Source organism: Eretmochelys imbricata, chromosome 4 (assembly GCF_965152235.1).
Source record: "Eretmochelys imbricata isolate rEreImb1 chromosome 4, rEreImb1.hap1, whole genome shotgun sequence".
Taxonomy (NCBI): Eukaryota; Metazoa; Chordata; order Testudines; family Cheloniidae; genus Eretmochelys; species Eretmochelys imbricata.
In genome coordinates this window covers 12,499,906-12,526,968 of record NC_135575.1, presented here as the reverse complement: position 1 = coordinate 12,526,968, position 27,063 = coordinate 12,499,906, and the positions used below count along the sequence as shown (strand labels likewise).

At 44.6% G+C, this 27,063-nt stretch overlaps 2 protein-coding genes across 4 annotated transcripts in view; one reads left to right on the top strand and one right to left on the bottom strand.

The window, feature by feature from the left end:
• Positions 1-14,976, top strand: part of LOC144263834 (UDP-glucuronosyltransferase 2A2-like) — a 38,070-nt gene extending 23,094 nt beyond the window's left edge. For both annotated transcript variants that reach the window (XM_077814841.1, XM_077814842.1), the window contains exons 2-6: positions 5,553-5,701; positions 11,178-11,309; positions 11,997-12,084; positions 13,437-13,656; positions 14,697-14,976. In XM_077814841.1, coding sequence (XP_077670967.1) covers positions 5,553-5,701; positions 11,178-11,309; positions 11,997-12,084; positions 13,437-13,656; positions 14,697-14,976 — 869 coding nt within the window. The remainder of the gene's footprint in view (positions 1-5,552; positions 5,702-11,177; positions 11,310-11,996; positions 12,085-13,436; positions 13,657-14,696) is intronic.
• Positions 14,977-19,985: 5,009 nt separating this feature from the next.
• YTHDC1 (YTH N6-methyladenosine RNA binding protein C1) overlaps positions 19,986-27,063 on the bottom strand; it is a 33,688-nt gene continuing 26,610 nt past the window's right edge. For both annotated transcript variants that reach the window (XM_077814839.1, XM_077814840.1), the window contains 6 exons: positions 25,623-25,705; positions 23,818-23,854; positions 23,686-23,725; positions 23,538-23,600; positions 21,572-21,706; positions 19,986-20,968 (listed from right to left, as the gene is read on the bottom strand). In XM_077814839.1, the coding sequence (XP_077670965.1) occupies positions 20,750-20,968; positions 21,572-21,706; positions 23,538-23,600; positions 23,686-23,725; positions 23,818-23,854; positions 25,623-25,705 (577 nt within the window). In that variant the 3' untranslated portion in view covers positions 19,986-20,749. The remainder of the gene's footprint in view (positions 20,969-21,571; positions 21,707-23,537; positions 23,601-23,685; positions 23,726-23,817; positions 23,855-25,622; positions 25,706-27,063) is intronic.

The following is a 27,063-nucleotide window of genomic DNA, read 5'->3' as shown; positions in this document are numbered from 1 at the left end:
TCTTTAGGCACTTAAATACCTTTGAAAATCTAACCCTAAGACACTTAGGATATGTCTACACTGCAGTTAAAAACCCATGGCTGTTCCATGCTAGCTGATTTGGGCTCACAGGGGCTGTGAGGCTGTTTAAATGCAGTGTAGGTCTTTGGGCTCGGGCTGGAGCCTGGGCTGTAGAGTCCTGTGAGGTGGGAGCTTTTGAAATTTTTGCGAATTGAGACAACTTCCTTGGGTAAATTTGTATGTGCAGGCTTGAGGCCTACACTGGCGAGGCATGCATGAGCAGCACATCCTGCATTTCCTCTCAACATCTGTAAAAAGTGATCAATGATCAGAGCAAATTAAGGATCAGACAGAAGGCAGCCAATCATAGAATATCAGGGTTGGAAGGGACCTCAGGTCATTTACTCCAAGCACCTGCTCAAAGCAGGAGCAATCCCCAACTAAATCATCCCAGCCAGGGCTTTGTCAAGTCTGACCTTAAAAACTTCAAAGGAAGTAGATTCCACCACCTTCCTAGGTAACGCATTCCAGTGTTTCACCACCCTCCTAGTGGAAAAACTTTTTCCTAATAGCCAACCTAAACCTCCCCTACTGCAACTTGAGACCATTACTCCTCGTTCTGTCATCTGCTACCACTGAGAACAGGCTAGACCCATCCTCTTTGGAACCCCCTTTCAGGTAGTTGAAAGCAGCTATCAAATCTCTCCTCATTCTTCTCTTCTGCAGACTAAACAATCCCAGTTCCCTCAGCCTCTCCTCATAAGTCATGTGTTCCAGTCCCCTAATCATTTTTGTTGCCCTCCGTTGGATGTTTTCCAATTTTTTTCACATCCTTCTTGTAGTGTGGGGCCCAAAACTGGACACAGTACTCCAGATGAGGCCTCACCAATGTCGAATAGAGGGGAATGATCACGTCCCTCGATCTGCTGGCAGTGCCCCTACTTATACATCCAAAAATGCCACTGGCCTTCTTGGCAACAAGGGCACACTGTTGACTCATATCCAGCTTCTCGTCAACTGTCACCCCTAGGTCCTTTTGTGCAGAACTGCTGCTTAGCCATTCGGTCCCTAGTCTGTAGCGGTGCATGGGATTCTTCCAGCCTAAGTGCAGGACTCTGGACTTGTCCTTGTTGAACTTCATCAGATTTCTTTTGGCCTAATCCTCCAATTTGTCTAGGTCACTCTGGACCCTATCCCTACCCTCCAGCGTATCTACCTCTCCTCCCAGTTTAGTGTCATCTGCAAACTTGCTGAGGGTGCAATCCATGCCATCCTCCAGATCATTTATGAAGATACTGAACAAAACCGGCCCCAGGACCGACCCTTGGGGCACTCCACTTGATACAAGCTGCCAACTAGACATGGAGCCATTGATCACTACCCCTTGAGCCTGACAATCTAGCCAGCTTTCTATCCACCTTATAGTCCATTCATCCAGCCCATACTTCTTTAACTTGCTGGCAAGAATACTGTGGGAGACCGTGTCAAAAGCTTTGCTAAAGTCAAGGAACAACACATCCACCGCTTTCCCCTCATCCACAGAGCCAGTTATCTTGTCATAGAAGGCAATTAGATTAGTCAGGCATGACTTGCCCTTTGTGAATCCATGCTGACTGTTTCTGATCACTTTCCTCTCCTCTAAGTGCTTCAGAATTGATTCCTTGAGGACCTGCTCCATGCTTTTTCCAGGGACTGAGATGAGGCTGACTGGCCTGTAGTTCCCTGGATCCTCCTCCTTCCCTTTTTTAAAGATGGGCACTACATTAGCCTTTTTCCAGTCATCCAGGACCTCCCCCAATTGCCACCAGTTTTCAAAGATAATGGCCAATGGCTCTGCAATCACATCCGCCAATTCTTTTAGCACTCTTGGATTCAGTGCATCCGGCCTCATGGACTTGTGCTCGTCCAGCTTTTCTAAATAGTCCCAAACCACTTCTTTCTCCACAGAGGACTGGTCACCTCCTTCCCATGCTGTGCTGCCCAGTGCAGTAGTCTGGGAGCTAACCTTGTTTGTGAAGACAGAGGCAAAAAAAGCATAGAGTACATTAGCTTTTTCCACATCCTCTGTCACTAGGTTGCCTCCCTCATTCAGTAAGGGGCCCACACTTTCCTTGGCTTTCTTCTTGTTGCTAACATACCGAAGAAACCCTTCTTGTTACTCTTAACATCTCTTGCTAGCTGCAACTCCAGGTGCGATTTGGCCCTCCTGATTTCACTCCTGTGTGCCTGAGCAATATTTTTATACTTTTCCCTTGTCATTTGTCCAGTCTTCCACTTCTTGTAAGCTTCTTATTTGTGTTTAAGATCAGCAAGAATTTCACTGTTAAGCCAAGCTGGTCGCCTGCCATATTTACTATTCTTTCTACACATCGGGATGGTTTGTCCCTGTAACCTCAATAAGGATTCTTTAAAATACAGCCAGCTCTCCTTGGCTCCTTTCCCCCTCATGTTTGACTCCCTCAGGGAACTGATAGGCAGGATCCCCTGGGAGAATGAGTCTGCTTTTCTGAAGTCCAGGGTCTGTATTCAGCTGCTCTCCTTTCTTCCTTGTGTCAGGATCCTGAACTCGACCATCTCATGGCCACTGCCTCCCAGTTTCCCATCCACTTTTGCTTCCCCTACTAATTCTTTTTGGTTTGTGAGCAGCAGGTCAAGAAGAGCTCTGCCCCTAGTTGGTTCCTTCAGCACTTGCACCAGGAAATTGTCCCCTACACTTTCCAAAAACTTCCTGGATTGTCTGTGCATCGCTGTATTGCTCTCCCAGCAGATATCAGGGTGATTGAAGTCTCCCATCAGAAGCAGGGCCTGCGATCTAGTAAGTTCCATGAGTTGCCGGAAGAAAGCCTCGTCCCCCACCTCATCCCCCAGGTCCGGTGATCTATAGCAGACTCCCACCATGACATCACCCTTGTTGCTCACACTTCTAAACTTAATCCAGAGACACTCAGGTTTTTCTGTAGTTTTCATACCAGAGCTCTGACCAGTCATACCACTCTCTTACATACAATGCAACTCCCCCACCTTTTCTGCCCTGCCTGTCCTTCCTGAACAGTTTATATCCATCCATGATAGTACTCCAGTCATGTGAGTTAACCCGCCAAGTCTCTGTTATTCCAATCACATCATAATTCCTTGACTGTGCCAGGACTTCCAGTTCTCCCTGCTTGTTTCCCAGGTTTCTTGCATTTGTGTATAGGCACTTGAGATAACTTGCTGATTGTCTCTCTCTTTCTCAGTATGAGGCAGGAGCCCTGCCCTCTCGCGCTCTCCTGCTCGTGCTTCCTCCCGGTCTCCCACGTCCCCACTTACCTCAGGGCTTTGGTCTCCTTGCCCTGGTGAACCTAGTTTAAAGCCCTCCTCTCTAGGTTAGCCAGCCTGCTTGCGAAGATGCTCTTCCCTCTCTTCGTTAGGTGGAGCCTGTCTCTGCCTAGCACTCCTCCTTCTTGGAACACCATCCCATGGTCAAAGAATCCAAAGCCTTCTTTCCGACACCACCTGCGTAGCCATTCGTTGACTTCCATGATTTGACGGTCTCTACCCAGGCCTTTTCCTTTCACGAGAAGGAAGGAACACCACTTGAGAACACCACTTGCGCCTCAAACTCCTTTATCCTTCTTCCCAGAGCCACGTAATCTGCAGTGATCCACTCAAGGTCATTCTTGGCAGTATCATTGGTGTCCACGTGGAGAAGCAGGAAGGGGTAGCGATCCGAGGGCTTGATGAGTCTCAGCAGTCTCTCCGTCACATCGTGAATCCTAGCTCCTGGCAAGCAGCAGACTTCTCGGTTTTCCCGGTCGGGGTGGCACATAGATGACTCAGTCCCCCTGAGGAGAGAGTCCCCGACCACCACCACCAGCCTCCTTTTCTTGGGAGCGGTGGTCTTGGAACCCCTATCCCTAGGACAGTGCATCTCATGCCTTCCAATCGGCGGAGTCTCCTTCTGTTCCCTTCCCTCAGATGTATCATCTAGTCCACTCTCCGCATTAGCACCTGTGGAGAGAACATGAAAATGGTTGCTTGCTTGTATCTGCGTTGCTGGTACCCTAACCCCTAGGCCAGTGGCCCTCCCAACCAAGTCCCTGACCCTTGCCGGGCCTTAGTTAACCCATCTGAAAAAGATAAGGTTACTCACAATGTTTTATATATCTGTAGTGCTTTATCTGTAGATCTCAACACACTTTAAAGATGTGGGTAAGCCCAATAGAATGCTTGGCCCAGCAAAGTACAGATGTACAGATGATTTGAGAGGTCTTTATAGTGTTGTCAGCTGTGGGCTGTTTTCCAGACTGTGTCTATGCAGAAATGAGAGCAAACGCCTCTATGATTATCAGCTGCCCAGCAGGTGAGCAGTTTGCTGGGACTGCTGTTGAATTTATTGGCTCCTTTAGCAGAACAATCAGTCACCCGGGACAGGATTTGGTTCTTGCAGAGTCTTCCCTGCCTTCCCACCACTCCCTGTCTCCAGTTAGGTGAGTTTTGTGTTCTGCAGTGAGATCAGTTGTTCAGGGCGGGGATGCCCCACGGGCTGTCTGTGGGGATGGTATTACTAACTCGGCGTAGAGAGGCATTTAGATCAGCTGAGCCAAATTTAAATGAAGACACTTCCACACTTAGGTTGATGCAAGGCAGCTTAAATTGACCTAACCGTGTAGTGTAGACCAGGCCTGAGTACCTTTCCCAGACCTGAAGGAAAGATCTGTGTAGCTTAAAAGCTTGTCTCTCTCCCCCATAGAAGTTGGTCCAATAAAAGATATGACCTCACCCACCTTGTCTCTCTAATATCCTGGGACCAACATGGTTACAACAACACTGCATACTAACTAACCTGTGTCATGATCAAAGTTGACTGTATCAAGGTGTCATGTGGGTGTGAAAATCCTATTAGTCAGCACTGCAGCTCTGAACAGGGCAGGACATGGGGCTGCATCATTGACAATCTTCATTCCTAGCTGTGATCAACGTGATTGAGACTCATTCCTATTATTTATCAGAGAGTAGCAGCTAGAATGTCCCCTGTGCTAAGCCCTGGACAAACGCATAATCCCTGCCCTGAAGAGTTTGCAATCTAAGGCCTGGTCTAAACACACAGCTGTCGTGATTCAGCTAAAGGTGTAACTTTATACCAATTTAGTTAAACCTCTGTAACTTTGTGGAGCCACTTAGATATGTAAAGTGAATCAATTGAAGTGTACAGGCACCAGTTCAACTGAGAGATCTGACTAAAACAAGTTATAAGAAAGTCCCAGACACACAGTTGCACCATTTGAACAAACCCAGTTTAAGGTAAATCAGTGAAGCTGCAGTGTGTCAGACTGAAGGATGGGAGGGGAAAGAGAGTTGAGGTCACGTGCCCAAGGTCCTGCAATAGGTCAGTGGCAGAGGTGTGATAAAACCCAGGTTTCCTGAGTCCCAGTTCTGTTCACTAGGCCATGCTGCACTGAACAGTGTCCAGGAGTGCCAGGTCTCAGATGTAGGGCTGGTATGTTTCAACAGACAATGAGCAAGACTGCTCCCTCCTGGGCTAATTTTAACTCCCGATCTTTTGCTTGCAGGAAGGCCCACGACGCTGTGTGAAACGATGGGCAAAGCAGAGATGTGGCTGATCCGAACGTACTGGGATTTTGAATTCCCTCGCCCTTTCCTGCCTAACTTTGAGTTTGTTGGGGGACTCCACTGCAAGCCTGCAAAGCCTTTACCTGAGGTACCTTAATACGCTCCCTTGGTCTAGTCATCTGCCCATCAGATCAACAGCTGTTTGTTTCTCTGATTTCCACATGCAGAGTATGCCATATCCTGAGACGCTTGCTGAGAACAATGTCAGCTTTGGGCAAGAGAAATCTTATGCATCACTGCAATGTTGGATGATGCTCCATTGCGGATAGAAAATACAAGTCCAGTTCCAGAGCTGTGCTGATTTACACCAGCTCAGGAGCTGGCCTGTAGTCAATTACCTGTCTGCCTGCTGGTGGGACAAGGTGGGTGAGGTAATATATTTTATTGGACCAACTTCTGTTGGCGAGAGAGACAAACTTTCCAGCCACACATGGCTCTTCTTCAGGTCTGGGAAACAGAAAGTGTCACAGCTAAATGCAAGGTGGAACAGATTGTTTAGCATAAGTAACTACCACATTTCAAGTGACCATTTGAGGTGAAGTGGCCTGTTAACATCTCTCCAGTGATAGGGAGGAAAGGAAGGGGGAGAGGGGGTCATTTAGGGGGTTACAGATTGTTGCAATAAGCCATAAATCCAGTGTCTCTGTTCAGTCCATGGTTTTTAGTGTCTAGCAGAGTAATGAATTTTAGTCCCAGGCTCGTCTTTTGAAAGTACTGGGCAGGTTTCCTTTGAGGATGAGGACTGAGAGCACAGATATGGAGTGACTGTTCTGTGAAAAATGTTCACCCACAGGTGACAGGGTGTTTTTGTCTTTTATCATTTTCCTGTGTGAGTTCATTTGAGAGTGTAGCGATTATCTGGTTTCACCCCCATAGCTGCTGTTGAGGTATTTAGTGCACTGGATGAGGTACACCACGTGTTGTGATAGGCGTGTGTAGGACCCACCTGTGGATCCTTACGGGGGGCGGGGGTAGTTAAGGCATAGCAGTAGTGAATGTAGTGCTCAGCTTAAAAAATAAAAACCTCAGGACCATGTCAGATCATATTATTAGTTGACCATAAGTTTTAATTAATTCTAAGGAGCAAGTATCAGTTTAAAGGCTGAAATATGCTATGGAAAACAGCAATGGGATAGGCCAAAATAATCAGAAAAGCAACAGCACTGTAAAAGTCTCGGCCATGACTCGCCAAAATGACTAACGATCTTGGGTGTCGAGATTTTTATTTTTATTTTGGTTCTCAATTGAGACTCTTTGAAGGAGCCTGATCTTTCTGAATGTGCTGAGCATCTGCCTTTTAAGATGTCTCGAGCTAGGCTCCCAAACGCTGAGGCAGCCAAAATCACGAGTTGCTTTTGAAAATCTTGGCTGTAGTTCTTGGACGTGTGCCTATCTTTTCAATGACTTGGCCACTTCTTGGGGTTCAGACCTGATGTCCGTTCCAGGAGCACTTCCAATTCAAGAGGACAAATGTCTCCGTTGGTGGTGGAGACTGGGAAAAATGGAGCTATGGGTATTTATATTGCTCTCCTGTGACTTCAAGGCTTTTGTGCATATCTGTCAAAGCTTCCTTAACTGGCATTCTTCCATCAGCTGTCTCTGAGTAACTAGTGAAATGACAGCTGTTGTTCTGAGTCTCAGAATAATGATACTGTGGTGGTATCACGACATCTCTTCTCCTTCATGCGTGTGCTTTACCATGAAGTCAAGGGAAATGTATCATTTAGATCTGAAGACAATCTTCCTCTGGGGCAATGGGATCTGATGGACAGGGTGCAATTATCTGGCCTTGGAAACTCATGGACCCTCCAGTATTTCAGGGGTGTCCTTCGGTGGGATACTGCTGCTGTGCCCCTGGGCCACGACCCTGATGGCCTGTGGGGATCCTATAGTTTACTGAACATGTTTCTGATCTGTGGTCCATACCTGCTGCTGGCTACTGAGCTAGCTAGTTGTGTTGGGTTGAAATTCCAAGGTTCAGATGACTAGGCCCTGGTTGTTCTAAAAACCCTCTCTCTCCATGATCCACCTTGGCCTGAACATGAGAGGAGCTCACGGGAGCTGCAGGCAAGGCATTCTCAATGTAGGCCACCATCCCTAGAACCAGCTGCAGCCACGAATCTGTCTGACTCTGGCTAATTACAAACGGCAGGTATTAAACTATCCATGGGGAACTAGTCTTCTGGACAGATGTAGTAGCCACCAGAGTCATGGCATGTGCTCCCTAGTTTGAGGGCAACAGATCCGTTGGTCTGCACTCTGAGAAGTGCACCCAGAAACCAGGGAGGGGTGCCTCATTGCAGGTAATACAGAAATAAGTGAATCATTAATAACAATAATGATAACGCAGCAGCTCCTAGGAAATCTGCTGAGTCAGGCAGGAGACCACAAGTCTCACTTTCCGCTGTGATGGTGTCATTTGCCCCCGAACTGCGTAGTGCAGGGAATGGGTTTGTCCTGTTGAAGTCAGTGGAATCACACTAATACGTTACAGCTGAGGAACCATCCCTCTGTCTCTAATCTTTGGAGTCTTGCTCCTGCCTCACCATGTTTTGACGTGTTAGTTGTCTTGACCCGACTGGGGGGAAACAGTTTTCCTGTCCTGGGAATCTTTGAGATTTCAAAGCTTTTCTTGTTGTGCATGAGGAGGAGACAGAGCTTTGCAACAGTGTCTTGTGAAAAACTAGAAAGACTCACTAGCCCACTCCTGGTACGTGAGAGGCCCAGGGTCAAGTCCCTGCTCTGCCTGATTTCAGATTTGAACCTGACTCTCCCATATCAGCCCTATATCCACCAGGCCATTCTAGGGTTGATGTGTTGTGTCGTGTGTCCTCTTCCCCCCCCCCCCCCCCCCCCCAGTCATTGGAAAATTCCCTCGCAGCTCGCGTCTGGAACAGAGGTCTCTCCCTGAAACCTGCTTGGGCTGCGTTTTAAAGAGAAACAGTTTCTAGGATCCAATAAAATAAAAACCAGCAGGATCTTATTAAAGGGGAGAAGGCAAAATGCCACATTTATTGTGAATACAGAAAGAATCATAGTAAGCAGTTAGTTATAGCTATAACATTCCATTCAATTTTATATTTATTCTCACACACACACACAGAGGTTCTGCAAGGTTGCTATCATAGTTACCAGCCTTAGAGTTGCTCATGCCAAGCCACTGGCCAGGTGGCCTGGACATGAGGAGGGAGCAGGGCCTTGTCAGATGCTCATCTGATGCTCCTGGAAGTTGGTTTGCAGAATCAGACCCCAAAGCTCTCATTTTCTAGAGTCCATTTTTATAGGCATTTATTCCTATGCCAGTCTATGAGAATTGCTTCATCATGCTGTTGCTGAATCAATCAGCAGATGGCACATTTCTGAGGGCTCCGTGCTGCCAGATGTTATCTTGTTCTTTGGTTCTCCCATCCTTGAGGCTGTTGGGTGGATTCCAGTCTGCCCTCCGGGGGTCCTCTGGTTATTTCCACTTGATGCCTTCTTCAGCAGATGGACACTGGATTCTTAGGAAGGCACCTCCCTGATCATTCAGTTATTTTCCACACCAGGCATCCATCCACATACATCCTCTATCTCTATTTTAATCACAATTGTTAACAAAGAGGGATGAATACAACAAAAGGGCGGGGAGTCTCTGGGTGCTGTTTCTGTTGTTACAGAGTATTGCTTTGAGTCTCTCTCTGTGTGTGAGTAGTTGTTGTTGTTACAAAGAATTGCTTTGAGAACAGACTCTGTCTTAGAATGTACTACTAACACAATTAGCAGCTTGCAAGTTTCACACAGAGAGGGAGAGAAACAGTACCAAAAACCAAGAGACCTCTTAATTAGTAATACCCTGGAATTTAAACTATGGGAAATCAAACTCATTTGTGATTTTAATACAGAACTTCTTTAATATGATCCAACATAATCCCCCTTTTGACACTAAGATTTATAATCGTCAGTGTCACTTTCTATGTAGCCTATTCAAGAGAAGGTACTGTGAGGCAATTTTGAGTTTGTGATTCCAATTCATCCCACATACATGATCCTAGTGATGTATCTTTACTACAAGGTTCTGGGGCAACAGGCAAGGTGAGGCACACCCACTTTTGAGGAGTCCATTCGGTACAACCTCTAGTGTCCAATAGCTTCCCTCCCTCCCCAGCCCACTGGCTCGAGGTCCAGGGTTGCCAGAAGGATCCCATGTGTAGTATGGGGAGTGGGCTAACCTTTGTGATTTTAATACAGAACTTCTTTAATATGATCCAACACTGGTATGCGAGAGGCCCAGGGTCAGGTCCCTGCTCTTCCTGATTTCAGACTTGAATCTGAGTCTCCCGTATCAGCCCTATATCCACCAGGCCATTCTAGGGTTGATGTGTTATGTCGTCTCCCACATCTGTATTGCTGTTTTTAGCAGCATAACATCTGGCCGCTGGAGCCTTTGGCGGGGGGAAGCAACAGGGAAAGGTGCCAGCTGCTCCCTGCTGCACAGCTCTCCCCTCCACAGGGAAAGGCTCTGCCCATTCCCCGCGGCAGGGAAAGGCTCTGGCAGGGGCAAAGCAGCAGGGACAGACTGAGCCTTTCCTTGCTGCTTCCCCTCTGCCAGAGCCCTTTCCCTGACACCGGCAGCTGTGCACTGCAGCATGGATGTGGTGCACTTTTCCCTGCAGCGTGTAGCTGCATGTACGCTACGCGCTGACGAAAGTGGTGTGTAGTGTAGACGTCGCCTGGGTCGGATAGAAATGATGGCCAGATGGAACTGCTCGGCACCAACAGCTAGCAAACGCTGACGAGAAAAGTTTTGTTAAACCAAGAAAAGGAGTACTTGTGGCACCTTAGAGACTAACAAATTTATTTGAGCAGAAGCTTTTGTGAGCTACATGAATCCGATGAAGTGAGCTGTAGCTCACAAAAGCTTCTGCTCAAATAAATTTGTCAGTCTCTAAGGTGCCACAAGTCCTCCTTTTCTTTTGCGAATACAGACTAACTTGGCTGCTACTCTGAAACTTGTTAAACCAGTTACCCACGCAATCCCTTTTTTTAAAGCTAGCCAGTGGATCATTATACCTGTGTCAGGTAGATTAAAGAACCCTCTGCTATAAGAAATTTCCCCATGTAGGTGCTTAGAGACCATGATCAAATAACATTTTAGCCTTCTCTTTGATAAGCTTTGTATTTACATAAACATATGTCTCTTGCCATGTGTATTTCTATTGACTACCTTTCACCTATTTCAATCTGAAGTGCATTGAAAAGTGGGTTAGAATTTAAAGTGATAGCTTGTCATTTTAAGGGGGTTTCTGCTCCTGCTTGCAGACTACTCTGTAGGGAAGCTGCGGTCAGTCTGCAAAAGAGCCAGCCTAGGGCATGGTGGATTGAGTTGTGCCTCTCTCCCTGAGGTGCCTCTGTATTTGGTTGTTGTGTGTGAGATTTCTGGAGTCTAAGGAAAAAACAGTGTTACGCTTAGACCTTTCAGGTTAGAGTATTTTGGTTTTATTTCGTAGGTGGGCCATGAACAGAACACAACCGCACTGGATGGTGTGGCTGCTTTCCAAAATTAAAAGGCTCTTGTCTCTCTTCAGGAAATGGAAGAGTTTGTCCAGAGTTCAGGGGAACATGGTATCGTGGTGTTTTCTTTTGGCTCAATGATTTACAACTTAACCGAGGAGAAAAGTAAAATGGTTGCCTTGGCCCTCAGCCAGGTTCCACAAAAGGTCAGTTTCTGTAAATGATCTACATTCCTGCCAACAAGATCAGCAGCACTGCTGTAAAATCCCTGCTTCCCTCAGGCTACAGCTTTCAAACTGCATTGCCTAAAGGTAGGCTCTTTACTTCCACTCAGTGTAAGTGCTCTGATTTTTTTTTTCTCCCCCCCCAGCAGCTCCAGTTGAAGTCACTGGGTTTGGGGCTTGCAAAGAAGCAGGGTTGAGTCCTGAGTGGTCACAGAAATTTAATTTATAGTATTTTTCTTGTATATGACTCACTTGAACGAAACCACGTGGGGTGAGTTCCCATACCAAAATGAGGCAGTGTGGACTAGTGGATAGAGAGCAGGACTGGGTTCCATTCCTGGTTTGGCCACTGGCCTGCTGGGTGACCTTGGGCAAGTCACTTCACCACCTGTGCCTCAGTTTCCCCATCTGTACAATGGGGATAATACTGCTCTCAAAGCGCTTTGAGAGATCTAATAAATAGTATAATACCGTATTACAAAAGTGTGTAAATAACTCAAGTGCTCAAAAGAAGCCTTGCTAAACCAGGGCCTGATCTAAAGCTCATTGAAAGCAATGGAAAGACTCCAGTAGACATCAGTGGTCTTTGGATCAGGCTCCAGATTGCATTGCAGTGCGATAGTGCAGCTTGAACCACAGCTCGTGTATCTTCAAACATTTTCATTCAAGGTTCTTTGGAGGTACAAAGGGAAGAAACCAGAAACTTTAGGACCCAACACTAGGATTTATGACTGGATACCCCAGAATGACCTGCTTGGTAAGACTCTGTGCTGGAAATGTTCCTAGCTGAGCTTTTCTCAGTATTGACAAGCGTGTTCCCTCCCCACTTTACTCACTTCATTTATGACAAAAAGAGACTAGATTGCCCATTATACACACAAGCTAATCCTGTAACCAAATACAGTACCTCAGAGGTCACTTGGAGGCCAGGGTATTTAGTGTGTGTTATCTAGAGAGAGGTGCTTACTCAGCCTTAATTATACCCATGATGGTAGCAGAGCAAGGATAGGCTTCTCAAAGGTACTTGGCGGTTCTCAGCTGTAGGGACCGAAATAGCATTGCCCATAAAACCAGAAAGATAACATTGCTTTGTCCTGGGGCAACTACCCTTGGAATCAGTGTGTGTGGCTCCCCTGACAAAAACTAGAGTAAATACAAAGAAGGGCAGCAGAAGTGATGCAAAAACTGGAGTTACACTGGGATAAACTGGAGTACTGGGAGTGAATCAGGCCCGGTAACTGGTGTGTAGCATTTAAACATAAGCACCTAGAAGGCAGCCACTGCCTTTCCCTTCTTATTTGTATTCTATTGAATCTTTTTTTTACAAAAATAAGGGGATAACGGGGGCATAAAAAGAGCAAAGAGTGAAGGGAGGGGAAGGAAAGAAAGAGGGGAACGGAGGGGAAAGGAGAGTGACATCTCAGTTTCCATCTGCTAGGGATTAGTCAAAGGTTTCAAAAAGTTTAACCAATTTGAAAATACTTGGTCTGAGGTCCCTCTTCTCTGAAACGGGACCCGCCCTTTAACTGCCAGGTCAGCAGAGCCACTGAGCCAGGAATCTAGCCGAGCAATCGGAATCGTCTGGCTAGAAGCACGGCTCTAGAAAGCCGAGCTTTCTGTGAGTTGGAGAGTTGCCCAGCTGATGGGATAGATCCCAAAGCACACATCGGGGAAGTAGTTTTTAGGGAGGTTCTGTATCTATCATCATCGTAACCCTCCTGCCTACTTCTAGCCAAAAGGATTGTGTCCCAGGGCAGCCCCAGAACATGTGAGCCAGCGTGGCTCCAGCAGACCCACTTCTCCAGCTGCATCCAGGCACTGTAACCTGTGCGGGGATCGGTGTGAATGAAATACAACTTTCTGCTGGGTCAGCCTTAATCGTAGATCAATAGCAGAGTCTGTAATGTTTTGCAAGGTATTTCCCCATTGGCTAGGGTTGAAGCATGTACATACCATTATCTGTCCCTAATGCTAGTCTGGAGTAATCAGGACTAGCCCTTTGTCAAACTAATTATTTACCTAGTTTGTACAAAATTGTTGCCTTCTTCCCTGGAATCTGAGCATTTATGTACCTCATCGTTCCTAAACGCTTCTCTCCTCCTATTCCAGGCCACCCCAAGGCCAAAGCCTTTATTACTCATGGTGGAACCAATGGGATCTATGAAGCTATCTACCATGGGATTCCCATGGTTGGGATTCCCTTGTTCGCTGACCAGCCGGATAACATTGCTCACATGAAGGCGAAAGGAATGGCAGTCGAGCTGGATTTTAACACAATGCAAGCCCAGGATTTAATTGATGCATTGAATGTGGTCATTAACAACTCCAGGTGAGTTCAGACTCTGCCTAATGGGACAGGGTTGTAGTAGCTGTGTTGGTCCAAGGATACTATCTGAGCCTGCAGCAGCTCCTGGAAGGTGTGGTCCGGAAATCAATTTCCCTCATATTGTATTTTGTGATCTCTTTGGGAAAGATCACTCTGAAAAGGCCTTGGAGCAGCCCCTGAGATTGTGTAGTCTTCTGCTCCCTTCTTGGAGCAAGTTTGAATGAAGTCACCCAGCCAATTTCCAATTCACACATACGACGGGCAAACTTCTTCTTGGCTAGTTTGTGACACTGAGTCTTGGCTTCCCAACTTGCTACCACTGTCCGTAGGGACCAAAACCTTTAGCACTGGGGGAATTCCACCCGTCTCAAGCTGTGAAACATGAGCTCTGCAGGGAAAACCCTGCAAATTATCTTCCCAGAAGTATTTTTTGCAAGGGAAAATGACAACAGAAAAAGCTGGACGCTAGGAATGTCTTGTGGCGAACCCTCTGAAGAAGTCTCATTATGTAATAGCAAACTGGGGCTAGCTTATCTTTTCGGCCCACTTTAAATCTTGACTCAGGCCATGAGACTTAACTTATGTCAGCCCTCACTGCAGTTATTAAATCGCTTGTGTGTGCGCACACTTGGCTCCTTGAGTCGGCAGTGCGCGTCCTCACCAGGAGCACTAGTATTGATTGCATTGTCAGTGCGGGGCATTGTGGGACGGCTCCTGAAAGCCAGCAACCGTCACCGTAAGCAATGCATCGTCTGCACTGACACTGCATCGCCCTGATGACATCGACCATGACTCTACACCGCTCGGGGAGAGGCTGTCACTAAATCAGCGTAGAGAGGCACTTACGTCAGCGGAGCCAAATTTAAGTGAAGATGCTTCCACAGCTAGGTCAACACAAGGCAGCTTACATTGACTTGACCCTGTAGTGTGGAGCAGGGAGCCTGGTCAGCGATCCCTTTGCTTGCTAGTTGCCCCATACAGTAGGGAAAGCGCTGTTTCAGAATAACCACCATGTCATTTTTGTTCCCCCCTGATTCCTTCAGCTATAAAGAAAATGCAGTGAGATTATCCCAGATTCACCACGACCAGCCCATAAAGCCTCTGGACCGAGCTGTCTTCTGGATCGAATTTGTCATGCGCCATAAAGGGGCAAAGCACTTGAGACCAGCAGCTCACGAGCTCACCTGGTACCAGTATCACTGCCTGGACGTCCTGGCGTTCTTGCTCACCTGTGCAGCAGCTGCTGTTTTCATTGCTGTCAAATGCTGCTTGTTTTGCTGTAAGAAATGCGGTAGGATTGTAAAGAAGAAGAAAACGGAGTAGGTTTGCTGTTCCCCTGGGCCTGGTTCAGCTTGTTCGTGGTCCTGTTGATCTAGGCACATGCTTGAAGTGAGGTGCATGCTGAAATACCATGCGTAGCCAGGGCCGTGTTCTGGTGAAGTAGTATCAGGAAAGTTGCGCATTTAGCGAATGTGATGTTTACAGTAACTTTCTTTTGGCTTGAATAAGAATGAATACTTAGCTGGATCCACCAATCTGACTTCTTCAGTGATTACACAGGGACTTGTCAGATGCTAACTGTGGCAATGATTTTCAAAATGTAACTTTCTGGAGACTTTATTTAAAAGGACAAAGCCCAACTGTTTTAGGTTCTTTGCTGTGTCTTCCACCTGCAGGTATTAAAGTTGATTTGCCCACCCTGCGATCTGTGAGAGTGTGTCCTCACTAGATCATCCCGAACCAAAGTGTCCATGTGTCTGTTGGTATGGCTCCTGGAGGAGCAGACACTGACTAGTTCGGAGCTCAGATAAGCAATCTGATGCTCCTAGAAGATGCCCACCAGAAAGGCCAAGACTTCTGAAAATAGCCATCTGTCTGTAGGTTCCTATGTCTATATTTAAGTGTCTTAATAGATACCCTGATGTTCGAATGTTCTGGGCATGCAGCAGCTGCTTCCAACTTCAGTGGGACATGCTGGGTGCTCAACATGTTTGAAAAATCAGGCTTTTTAGCAACCATGGTGAGGATTGAGGAATTGGATTTGCAAAGTTAGGTGCGCTACTCCCATTGAATTTCACCAGACGCCCTTGGCCTCCTTCCAAAATCTCAGCCAAAGAGAAGAACTTCACGTCCCATGTCTGAAAGCCTTGTCCAGAGTATAAAATCGGAATGGTTGGTGTCGTGATATGGAGGCTCCAATCATATCCCTTCTGCATTGTCTCATGTGAAAAATCTTTCCAAAGTTTAATGAAACTTTGCCCTGAGTTTAATTTCTGTGGGTGAAGACACAATTTGATGGTTGAGAATTATAGTGCTGGGAATTCAGTAGGCATGTGCTAGAGTGTGGGCCCAAGAAAGGGGGTGGCTGTTAGAACGGCAGGGAACTCTCTACGCAGGGAATATCACAATCTCAACAGTGTAGAAATCCCAGGGGTCAAACCAGTACACAAGGGGATCCAGGAAATGGCAGAATAACTCTAGAGGGGTTTTATGGGAATCTAGGTCTGCCCTCTTTGCTCCATAGTATCCAGCGCTCAGCCTCCAACCCCTGGCCCAGAGCAACCCAGTAAGCTGAAGAAAGAGCTGCTCTGTCCAACCATGGTGGGGAAACTGACTGGATGTGGTGGAAGGTATTCCACTGTGTTCCATCCCCTCCATACACCATGCATGCATTCTTCTGGCCTGCTGTATTGGGCTGCCCCATGCTGCAGGACTCCCTCTTCCCAGTGGTCCCTCTTCTGTGGGGTGTGGAAAGTTAGCCTTAGGGCACACGGGCTCAGTTCATCCTGCTAGCTGGCCTCCACAGCAGAAATGGCAACTTGCACATCCTGACAGCTGCCAGAGCTCCCTGAAGACTCGCATTAACTTCAGTGGGCTTTGGCTCAGGCCTTAGCTCATCATGCCACTAGTAATTCCCAAGCATCTGCTGCCATACGCAGGAGTGGGTCACCTGTGCTACAGCATTCCAGAGCTGGTGGAGAGGACACCTGCCTAATACCGGGCCTTGTGGCTTCATTGGGCTGTAAGAGGTTGACTTAAAATGCTCCACTCCTGGAAACGCCAAGTGGAACTGCTAATTTCCCTCAGTAACTGGCAAACTTATTATCTATATAGCGGGCTAACTCCCCAGCAGCTATAAATCCGTATAAATTGTTCTGCTGAGCGCCATGAAGCTGTGCCAATTTTATAACGGTCGAGGATCTGTCCCATTTATGATCCTGTGGTTTGCAGTATTGTGTGGTTGCTACAATAAGCTAGCCACCAGATCATGTTTAAGAATGCTTTTAAAATTGCCTTTGTCAGACTTGGGTTGCATTTGTAAATGAGCCAGTGCCTAATGAAAGGCAACTTACATTTGCCTGCAGACAAAGCTGCTAGAGAAAACAGTAAGGTTCTTCCTTTACTGCATATATTTTGTTGCCCCACACAAGCTTATTTTATTAGCACTAATTTTTGGAGCTGGTTGTGACAAATCTTAAGCCTTCGGTTAGTTCAAAGCTATGTAAACCCTTAAATATAGACGATGGAAAAATGGCTCTGTTCCTAAAAGCTAAAGCTTCGATGCTAAACTGAAAATGGGACACTTCAATGTTGGTGGCGATTTAGGAGACTCTAGAATCCAGGGCCTACCCTAGCAGATATGCTGAGTATAAGACACACTAATTTGAATGGTCACGTTTCTGAGCATACTTACACTGAGTATACAGAAAAATATCTAAAATTGGTCATCAGCTATTGACACTAGAGTTATGTGATCTATCAAGATTCCCCTTGGAGCTGCAGTGCACAGCTGGTGTAAACTGCCCTATTGTAATCACTTGGGTGGAGCTAGGCCAGTTCACACCAGAGAATTAGGTCAATTAGCTATTACAAAATGTCTACAGAGAGCTACAGATTGCATAGGTCTGTGCTGGAACTCTGCAAAAATCTGTGCCCCTGATCCTACAGTGAGATGCATGCAGGCTGAATGAAGTCAGTGGGAGCTGCATGTGCCCTAGGGTGTGCCCATAGAGGCAGCTGGCATGAGCACAGCCTTGATTGCTGACATATAAAAAACATTCAGAGATTTGATACTGGGAAACATGAAGCCAAAGTAAGTCAGCTAGACCTGCTTGGAGGAAGGGGGGGGGGGGGGGGAGAGTTTGTGTTTCACTGAGTTTTGACCAGCTGTAGTCTTAAGGCAAAACTGTGAGCCTACTCCATTAAACCCCATTATCATGACCCTATCCCTCCAGGAAGATCTCTGCATGAGTGAGGGCATGCAGTTTATTTGAATGTAAAAGGTCATACAGATTCAGGCTCTTGTGTAATTCAATGCTTGTTGCACTGGTTGAATGAGCTAGCTCCTTTCTGTGTGCTGCTTTAATACCTCTCCATCCCCACTGCTGCTAACCAAAATATTTGCTGCCTAGTGGATAGAGCTTTCAACAACGTGGGTTGATTTGTTAATAAAAGCAATTCCTATTATTGAGTGTCAAACTGATTCAGTCTATGTAAGATTTCTACTAAAATATGCAAAGCTTAGGTTAATGCACATCAGTTCAAGTCAAGGAATTCAGCTGTAGAAGAGCCCACAGTAACCTGCCTTGCAATTTGTGCAGATGGACTGCTACCCGCAGAAATTACCATGCACAGTTGCAAGCCTTACTTGACCAGGTTATTGAAAAGTTTGCTGAAGCAGGAGACAAACAAACAGAGAGGAAGTAGGACAGACCGAAGATGGACGAGAATAAGTATGTGGAGACAAAAGGGCTGCCTTCTTCAGAAAAACGTAGCAAGTTGAGTGCTAGACTCTTGCACAAGCCTGGCCCCAAGTGAAGGAGCTGAACATGTGAAATCTGGCGATAAACCTGCTTGGCTTTTATACTCCAGCAAGTCGCTGCCTCATTGCTACTGCCATAATTTATTCTTCTTAGGATGAGATACACACACTAACTATAATTTGCCAGTTACTGAAGTAGCTCTGCAAGCCATGGTCCAGGTGATAAATTAAGGTGAAGGCAAATTACAGATAGCTTATGCATGGTTCAGCACTGTATGACAGCTGTAAGAGTCTAAACTTGCTAGGATGCAGAAGGTTCCTGCCACCTGTTATGTAACTGGAGCCAATGTAGCTTAGGTTGACTTACCGTGGTGTCTACACGGCACTGCGTCAACGAGCGATGCTCTCCCGTCAACTTCCTTATTCTTCTCGGGGAGGTGGAGTATCAGGGTCGACCAAAGCGCATTGATTTTGTAGGTCTTCACTAGACCCACTAAACTGACACCTGCTGCATCGATTGCAGCAGTGCTGATCTACCTGTAACTGTAGACATGGCCTAAGAATAATACATTTCAACCCAAAAGTTAACTCAGTAAAGTGAGAACAGGGAAATGCCTCTAACTGCATGCAGACAAGAGTGTTTTTTTCCAGTTAACTCTCAAGTTGTAGGTTAGCTCTCTGGTTTTTACTATTCCAAGTTTAAATTCAAATCTGTCCTGTTCAAGAGCATTTACAATACAGAAGTCAATGAAATATCCCATGGCATTTGCTATGGCATGTTAAGTATGTTGGCTCTGCACAGTGGGTGTGCGCCCTGTAATTTTGTTTGGATTGGGCACTTGATTGACATGGGGATGGTTTGGATCTCTCTTTCACTGGAGTGGTGTTGAGACTGGCACAGGGCTAGGACATTAAAACCAGACTGCTTCAACTCCGTGAGAGTAATTCTCCATAAGTAAGTTATTGAGGGCATAGTAGTTACACAGCTGCCCCACGAAAAAGAAAAGTTAACATTTTAACCAATTGAGTATTTTGTTCTGGTTTAATCCCAAAATCCATGAAACTCCTGCAGTGATTCAGGAAGATAGGACTATGAACCTACCTATTCCAATAAATGTTAGGTCGTGTCTACCCTACTGGCTAAACTGACACTGCAGCGATCGATGCAGCGGTGTTCATTTAGCGGGTCTGGTGAAGACACACTAAAGCGATTTGTACTCCGCCACCCCAGGAGGTGGAAGCTATGTCAACAAGAGAGCATCTCCCGTTGACCCAGCGCAGCGTAGACACCGCTGGAAGTCAACCTAAGTCACGTCGACTTCAGTTACATCATTTACGTAACTGAAACAGCACAACTTAAGAGTGCCAGTGTTCGTGTAGGCCAGCTGTTAGTTTCGGTGATGCTGAGCCCCAGCTTGTATCTGTTAAGGACAGCTGTCTGGGTTGAATTTCACCCATTGGAAATATCTTTACTGAGGAGGGAAAATAGGTAACTTCTGAATACACAGGCCAGCCTTCCTAGAACTGTTAGCAAACCTGGAAGCCTTTAAAATAACAAGCCAAACTAAAATTTCAATTGTTACCAATTTATTATTATTATTTTTTTTTTATAAAAAACAGTAGCAATGTAGAATACAGCCACATTTTCTGCTTCCACACACGCAAACTGTGACCATTCCAAGCAATGTGTACGTTTTAGAGAGAGGCTAGACAACAGCATGGACCAGAAGGTTACTGAACACAGGAAGATTTTTAAAAAGATTAAAAATTAGCTATCAATAGTGTCTTCTTAATATTGCTTTCATTATCGAAGACTGACAAAACACTCTACAGCGAAGGGGTTAGAAACCAGGAAAGCAAAAGGCTGCTACAGCACTGCCCCACGGGCAAAGCATCACACTTCCATCGGTGCGTTACCTGATAGCAGCTTTTTTTCCACTGAACCATGTGAAACGACATGTAAGAAAATAAAGCAAAAAAAAAAAAAAAAAAAATTATGGCAGTTATCCATCAATATTTAAAAAACCCTAGGATGAAGTCACTAGAAGTAGATGAACACTTATTGAAAAGGAACCAATATCTACATTCTTAACTGTTTCCCATTCTCCAATAAAAAGGTCAACTCAAATATCAACTTTGTGCATTTTTTCTTTTGGCTGATTGAGTTTTTCCAGTTCATAGTTTACTGCATGCTTGGAACAAAGAGGGTCATTGTAAAACCTTCTACACAACAAACTTTAAGTAGACAGCTGAAAATAAAGTGTACTACTTGTAAACACACAAAAAATACAAGCTTTGTTGTTCTGTTTCAAATGACCACTGGTTCCAGATGGATTATCTTCTATATCTGCCTCTTTCACCCCTGTCTCTGTCCCGCTCACAAATTCTCTCTCTCTCCCTTTCCCGATCTCGTCCCCGTTCTCGGTCTCTCCTGTTGTCTCTGGGACGATCGCGCTCCCTCTCCCGCTCTCTCTCACGAGGTCTGCTTCTCCGACCACTGACCACTGCTTGTGTGCGACGCAGAAAGTCATCTACCCTCATATCATAGTCGTGCTGTGAAAGAGAAGGACAATGCTATTTATTTAATTGCCCAGTCTGAAAGTCCCAGCACTTCACCCATCCACTACTAGGGCCTTTTGAAAACCCAGGATCAAAAGCAGCGGATAAGAAGAAACTTTAGCATAAACTTTTTCATAGCAGTGGCACAAGTTTCCTCCCCTCTCCAGACAAACAGATTCCAAAAAATCCTTACTGATTTGGACTTCATTTCAACAGGGAAGTGTACGCATTGACAGTTGGAAGCCTTCCACACACCTGGGCCAAGAAATGGTGGGACTTGTGCTCCTAAGTCCCTCGGGGGGTCTCAAAAGCACCCAAAGCCTTGATCTAGGCACCTCTGTGACCTGATTTCAAAAGTACATTTAGGAGCCCAGCTGTAAGGCCAAGATTTTCAGAAATAAGAAACCTCCTATATGTTTAGGTTCCTAACCACCCGCAAATTCCTCCCATTCCGAATTCTGCCGGTCCACTGAGTTTTATTAGGATATTCACATTTTGAATATGTTTAGGTTCCTAACCACCCCCAAATTCCTCCCATTCCGAATTCTGCCGATCTGTATGATTTGCCCCTTCTCCTTTGCGGTCATGTACACTTACTACTCGTTTGTCTCGGTATCTTGCATCGTGTGGCACAGGGTGGTGTCCTGAGTATGGAGGGTGAGCTTGAGGTGGAGGAGCATGGTGCTGATAATAAGGGTGATGGGGAGGCTGTTCCATAGCTGGATAGGGTGGCTACAATGAAATTAAAGGCTGTTTGTTGAACACTCCGAGATACAGTGCGTATCACCCGTAAAGTTAGGGTTACAAGTACAATTTACCTGCCACTCTGAAGGGAAACAAATACAACATTTAAATATATTCTCCTCTGCAGGTGGACTGTGGTTTAAAACATTATCTTGCATACAGAGTGTATGGCAGGACACTGCAGAGATTCCAACCAGATCTTCTCACTGAACTTCAGCTACCAGCATTTATTTAAAACTATATCCCAAAAGCACTTAAAGATACTCATCCGCATGCCTGACAAAGAGAAATACTGTGAACACTTCAGCTTTCGTGAGTTCACTAGGTGTTGTACTGGCTACCTCATACAGGATGGAGTCATGCAGACAAGCATATCCTGGGCTGAGTGAGTTTTCAAGGCCAAAGCACCTGTTATTCCACTGAGTTTTATTAGGATATTCACATTTTGAAAGCAAGGCCTATTCCACAAGATAAAAATACGCAGCCAAAAAGCCAGAAGCTAAACTGATTATATATATAAAAAGAGCAGCATTTTGGCCATTCTCTTCCATGTCCCCCCATCCTCAAACAAGTTGCTTCCCCTCAACTTGTCGTACTTCCACTCCCTGCATTAGCCAGGCCATTCTCCCATCAATAGTCACCACAGTGTTTTGCTTGCATAGTGATTCCAAATTGAACTGCTTGGGAGGACTGGATTCGAGTGTAAATGCGTATTTAGCCAGCCTGTAGAGACGCGATGGGTAGACGGACATGGGTCACAGAACTGAGTTTTCTCTGAAGAGCTATTCCCTTCCTGCAGTCTGATAAACAAATGGTACTAAGTATTTTTGTACACATTGGCTTTTTTTTGTTCAGCTAGGAGTGAGAAGCCATGGGGGCATCTTTGCTGCTGGCAAACCATTTGACAATTCCCAAGTACAAGAGTCACAGCAGAGATCATGCTATAAATACACAAGTGTTATTGAGAAATAACCGCACAGTGACTATCCAACTCCAGACACAGCCAGAACGCAGGGAATTGGATAACTGAGAATAACTAGTTATTCCTCAGTAACTGCAGATCATTCCTGCCCTCCAACTGGCAGAGAACCCCATCTCAGTATAACAAAGATAGCAACTGGTACATTATCGTGCACTCAGCGTATGTCTATTTGTTTGCTGGTATGTATATTCAACTGAATACACAAAGGAACAAAAAAGCCAGTGCCACAGAGCAGCATGCCTAACCAGGACCAAGCTAAATACACTCCAGTGCTTCCTAGATGCTTTACTGCCCATGCCAGACAACTCTTGCACTGTACCAGAGTATATCTTCTACCATGCAGGTTCCCTGTGCCACAGACCCATCAGTGGCCAGTTTCCCTCCTGCTGTATTTTGTATTCCTATCCAACCTTCTTCAAATATTGATGGATTACTGGTCTGATCACATCCATTATAGTGCATTGGAAGGAGAGTTCTGTTGTGGTTTTTTGTTTATGAGAACAAATTTCCTCACTTTTTTTTTTATGCATTCAAACTAAGCTGGATTCCTATGTCCTAGTACGTATTAGATTGTCAAGACAGCTTCAAGATACAAATATGTTGTTTGATCACTGTTAGTGAGAGTGATTACAATATCTTGACATTACCTACTGTAATTCGCCCCATTCAATTTTGTTTCCCTGCAACACTTCATAATTTATTGTACACAGGAGAAGTACCTGGCACTTTACTAAACAGAGTACGAAGGCTGAGAGCAGCTCAGGAAGAGCAGGCACATCCACATGGTAATGTGGGGGTTATTTTCAATTAGAAAATGAAGCTGAACAAGACACAAACCATTCCTTGCCATGGTGGCGGTGGTCCCATGCTGTGGAATTCCCTCACGTAATCATTGTAGGACTACAATGAAAGAGAACAACATGAACATCTGATAACAACTTTGGAAGTGCAAGAAGTTATGTTAAAAACAAATGCATCAACCTACCCCATTTAAAAACACATCTCGGCGAACTCCTGAAAATCGTCTGTTGGGAATAAGATTTGTAAAACTCAATCCAGGTGATTGATATCAACAAGTTACCAGGACACAAAAATGAATAATATGAACACATCTTACCTGTCTACTTCTTGATACCTGGGATCCTTTATATACCCTGTTCAAACATCAAGCAGCGTTATCAATCCAATTTACCATTCACCATAACAATCCTAAATTACAGTCGTTAACATCCACCCTTCCACTGCAACAACCTCCTCTTACAGGTATGTTCTTGTATGCACTGCTGTTCTTATCTCACTTCAGAAGCGCTTGCAAAACAGTTTCTACAGACTTACAGCGGGTCTTTGATGGTAAATGAATGGCATACACAAAAGGGCATTCCAGCGTTAAAGAATGGATAAATACACTCCTATGAGCTTGCATGCAGTACCAAAAAAGAATTGGGAAGGGGATATTTCTGCAGACAAGGACTAGACTGAATTGCTTGGCAATGCTCATGCACTTGATTATTGGCATGTATTAACTGGTCAAGATTTCTACCTATTAACTGCGTGTCCAACAGACAGGGTTAATCTGGACAGCTCGATGCAACTATTGATGGAAGTTTCTTGAGAGATTAAAAATTAGGTCAAAATTTACAATGGATTATGATGGCACTAGTATAGCCTTAAAAAATGAGCAATTGGCACCTCTCGCTTTAAGCGGTTCCACAAAAAGCATTTGTAAAAGGTGGAAGGAATCAGGACATAGTAAAGCATTTTTGTAGTGCTACAGAAGTGATTTTTTAACTTGAATTCTCAGCTGTAAATAATGCTCTTGGAAGTTTGACTAATGATGACTGCACTCTATTGAAGTAACTCTTCTTTGAAGAAATCAGCCTCTGAAGTCTATTCAAACTGGACACTGAAATATAAGCAGGCTTTTTAACGTTTAGAAATCTACTACGGAAATAATGCATTATACGCAGAAGTGCACATTCCATTAAGACTTCCTGGACTGAAGTCTGTCCTGTCCCAACACTGCCTTTTTCAGCAGCAAAGGTACCCTGGTAATACTGCAATCTGTGGCTGTTGTATTTACACTGCTGAAAAAGCTATTTTATTTCTGAAGACCCTAACTTTTCCAGCTGAACCTCCTCTCCGCCCTGCCAGTGGACCACTCTTGAAAAAAAAAAAAAAAAAGAAAAAAAAAAAGAAAAAAAAAAAAAGAAGCATGAGGACTCTGACCCGCTTTATACCAAGTTTTTAAAAGTTTCTCTGAAAACAAAATGGGAACTTCTAGTACCATCCCACACATGACTTATGGGTCATGGGGCCCCAGTTGTGAATCCCAGTTAAAAGTCTACAAAAAATGGTACAAAAAGTTCTCAATTCATTGCAAATAAATGCTTGTCAATCACCAATTTAAATTTGAAACCAATATAAAGATTATGGAAAAAAGTTAACATATGTCTATCATGGCCTATTTTTTCAGCTTTTCATTGAAAGTGGTACTTTGATAGTTCACCTTCACGATTAAGTTTCAGGTTACTGTTTACGGGCAAGAAAGGCACTCATCATAGAAATGAAACTCTCCCACCATTTAGGAAGCAATGGAGTTTGAAATGGTTATTTTAACTGTCTGAGTTACCACCTAATATAAGCAGGGTGGCCCAATTACTTTATGACTACTGAAGAATTTACACTAAACTTAAGGTGGGATTTTCAAGAGGGCTCAACACTGGCCTAACTCAGCTCCCAGTGAAATAAGTGGGAGATTTACCATCAACTTCAATGAGAGGAGAGGTAAGCAAAGCTGAGCGCTTTTGAAAAATCCCACTCTAAATCCTAGTCACATATTAAAAGCTCATTAGACCTGTATGAATTCAAAATTCCATAATAAAAATACAAATACTTTTACATTTGTGCACATGAGATATTAACCTGGTCTTTGGTGAAACTCAGGGGGATAGTCAATCCTTGGTTTCTTTCTGCTGTTATGAATATCATAATCCTCTGGTCGACGCCTACACAAATTAGACATTAGAGATTAAACAAGGTTGTTTGGCGCATTCCTCACAGCAGCATCCCCTCACAGAAAAAACAGCACCATGAGCTGGCCAGGATCTCTGTTTAGAGTCATTCAGAACTCAGTCAGCTTTACATATGCTTCACAGTGTCAAGAGTTTACAAATTTAAGCATTAGATTTAACTTCAAATCACCAAAAACCATACTCTATGCTAGATAAATACACTTGACTATCGCTTTTTAGGTATAAACAGACTGACAGTAAGAGAGGAACTTGATCCAACCATAGCTTAATATCCAAAGAGAATATTTAACAAGCTGGTCTAAAACAATCTCTTAATTTACGCTTTAACACTATACTTTCCACTTTACCTCTTAATTTAACCTAAAAGGATTAGACAAAAAAAAGAGACTCAGTAAATCTGATTAATCAGTCAAACTGACCAATCTAAATATAGTTACCTCATTCGCAAAGTGTTTTATCCATTTTACATGGACACCTTTTTGCTAAAATTTGTTAGCCACAGGGCAGACAAAACTTTTGTAAAATGAAAGCCTCTTTCCAGGTACATTTAAAAATAAATTTGTGCATCATTTGCACACATGCCTCTTTCACCATTAGCTAGCTAACTTGATTGGACTAGAAGTCTTTTTGGATTGTCACTGACTAATCACTAAATTACTAGTTTAAACTCAGTTCCTTCTAAGGAAGGATTAATTCTAAAAACCCAAGCATCCTAACTGAAATAATTAGAGCTCTTGTCTAAAGACTGTTCTGTTGCTGATGTGAAGCATTAAAAAATCTGCAAGAACTTCACTCATGCTGGGGGAACCCATTTTAAAAGCAGCTCCATTCCAGTTATTGGCTTGAGTTAGTTCTTCAATAGACTTATGCTGGTCATTAGTGCCCCTCCACCAAGAAAATACAGAGCATTACAGTGGCCAATCACTTTTTAGTATTAGATTGTTTAAAACATTCTGAATTTTCCAGCAACAGGTATAGTTCCTTGATAAAGGATTCAAATTAAAGTTCCTTCAAATCAGTTAACCATTTTGCAAACTATACCAGCTGTTAATAGCTCTACTAATTGACCTGTTTCCATAACAATCATTTCTCCTCCCCCTTCCCACTTTCTAGTTTTTAAAAGCCCACTTTACCCAGTATCAAGTTTTTTGTTTTTTTAATGAAAGCAGATTCTTCACCCTCTGAGCAAAAAACCCAAAAACCAAAGCAGTTGCATCTACAGCAAAATCAGTTTAAGAAAAATAAAAGCTGGTGTAAAGAATGAACATACCGCTTTCTTGTAGTTTTGAGAGTGCATTTACGACCGGTATAAAACATGATAGTAACAGTTC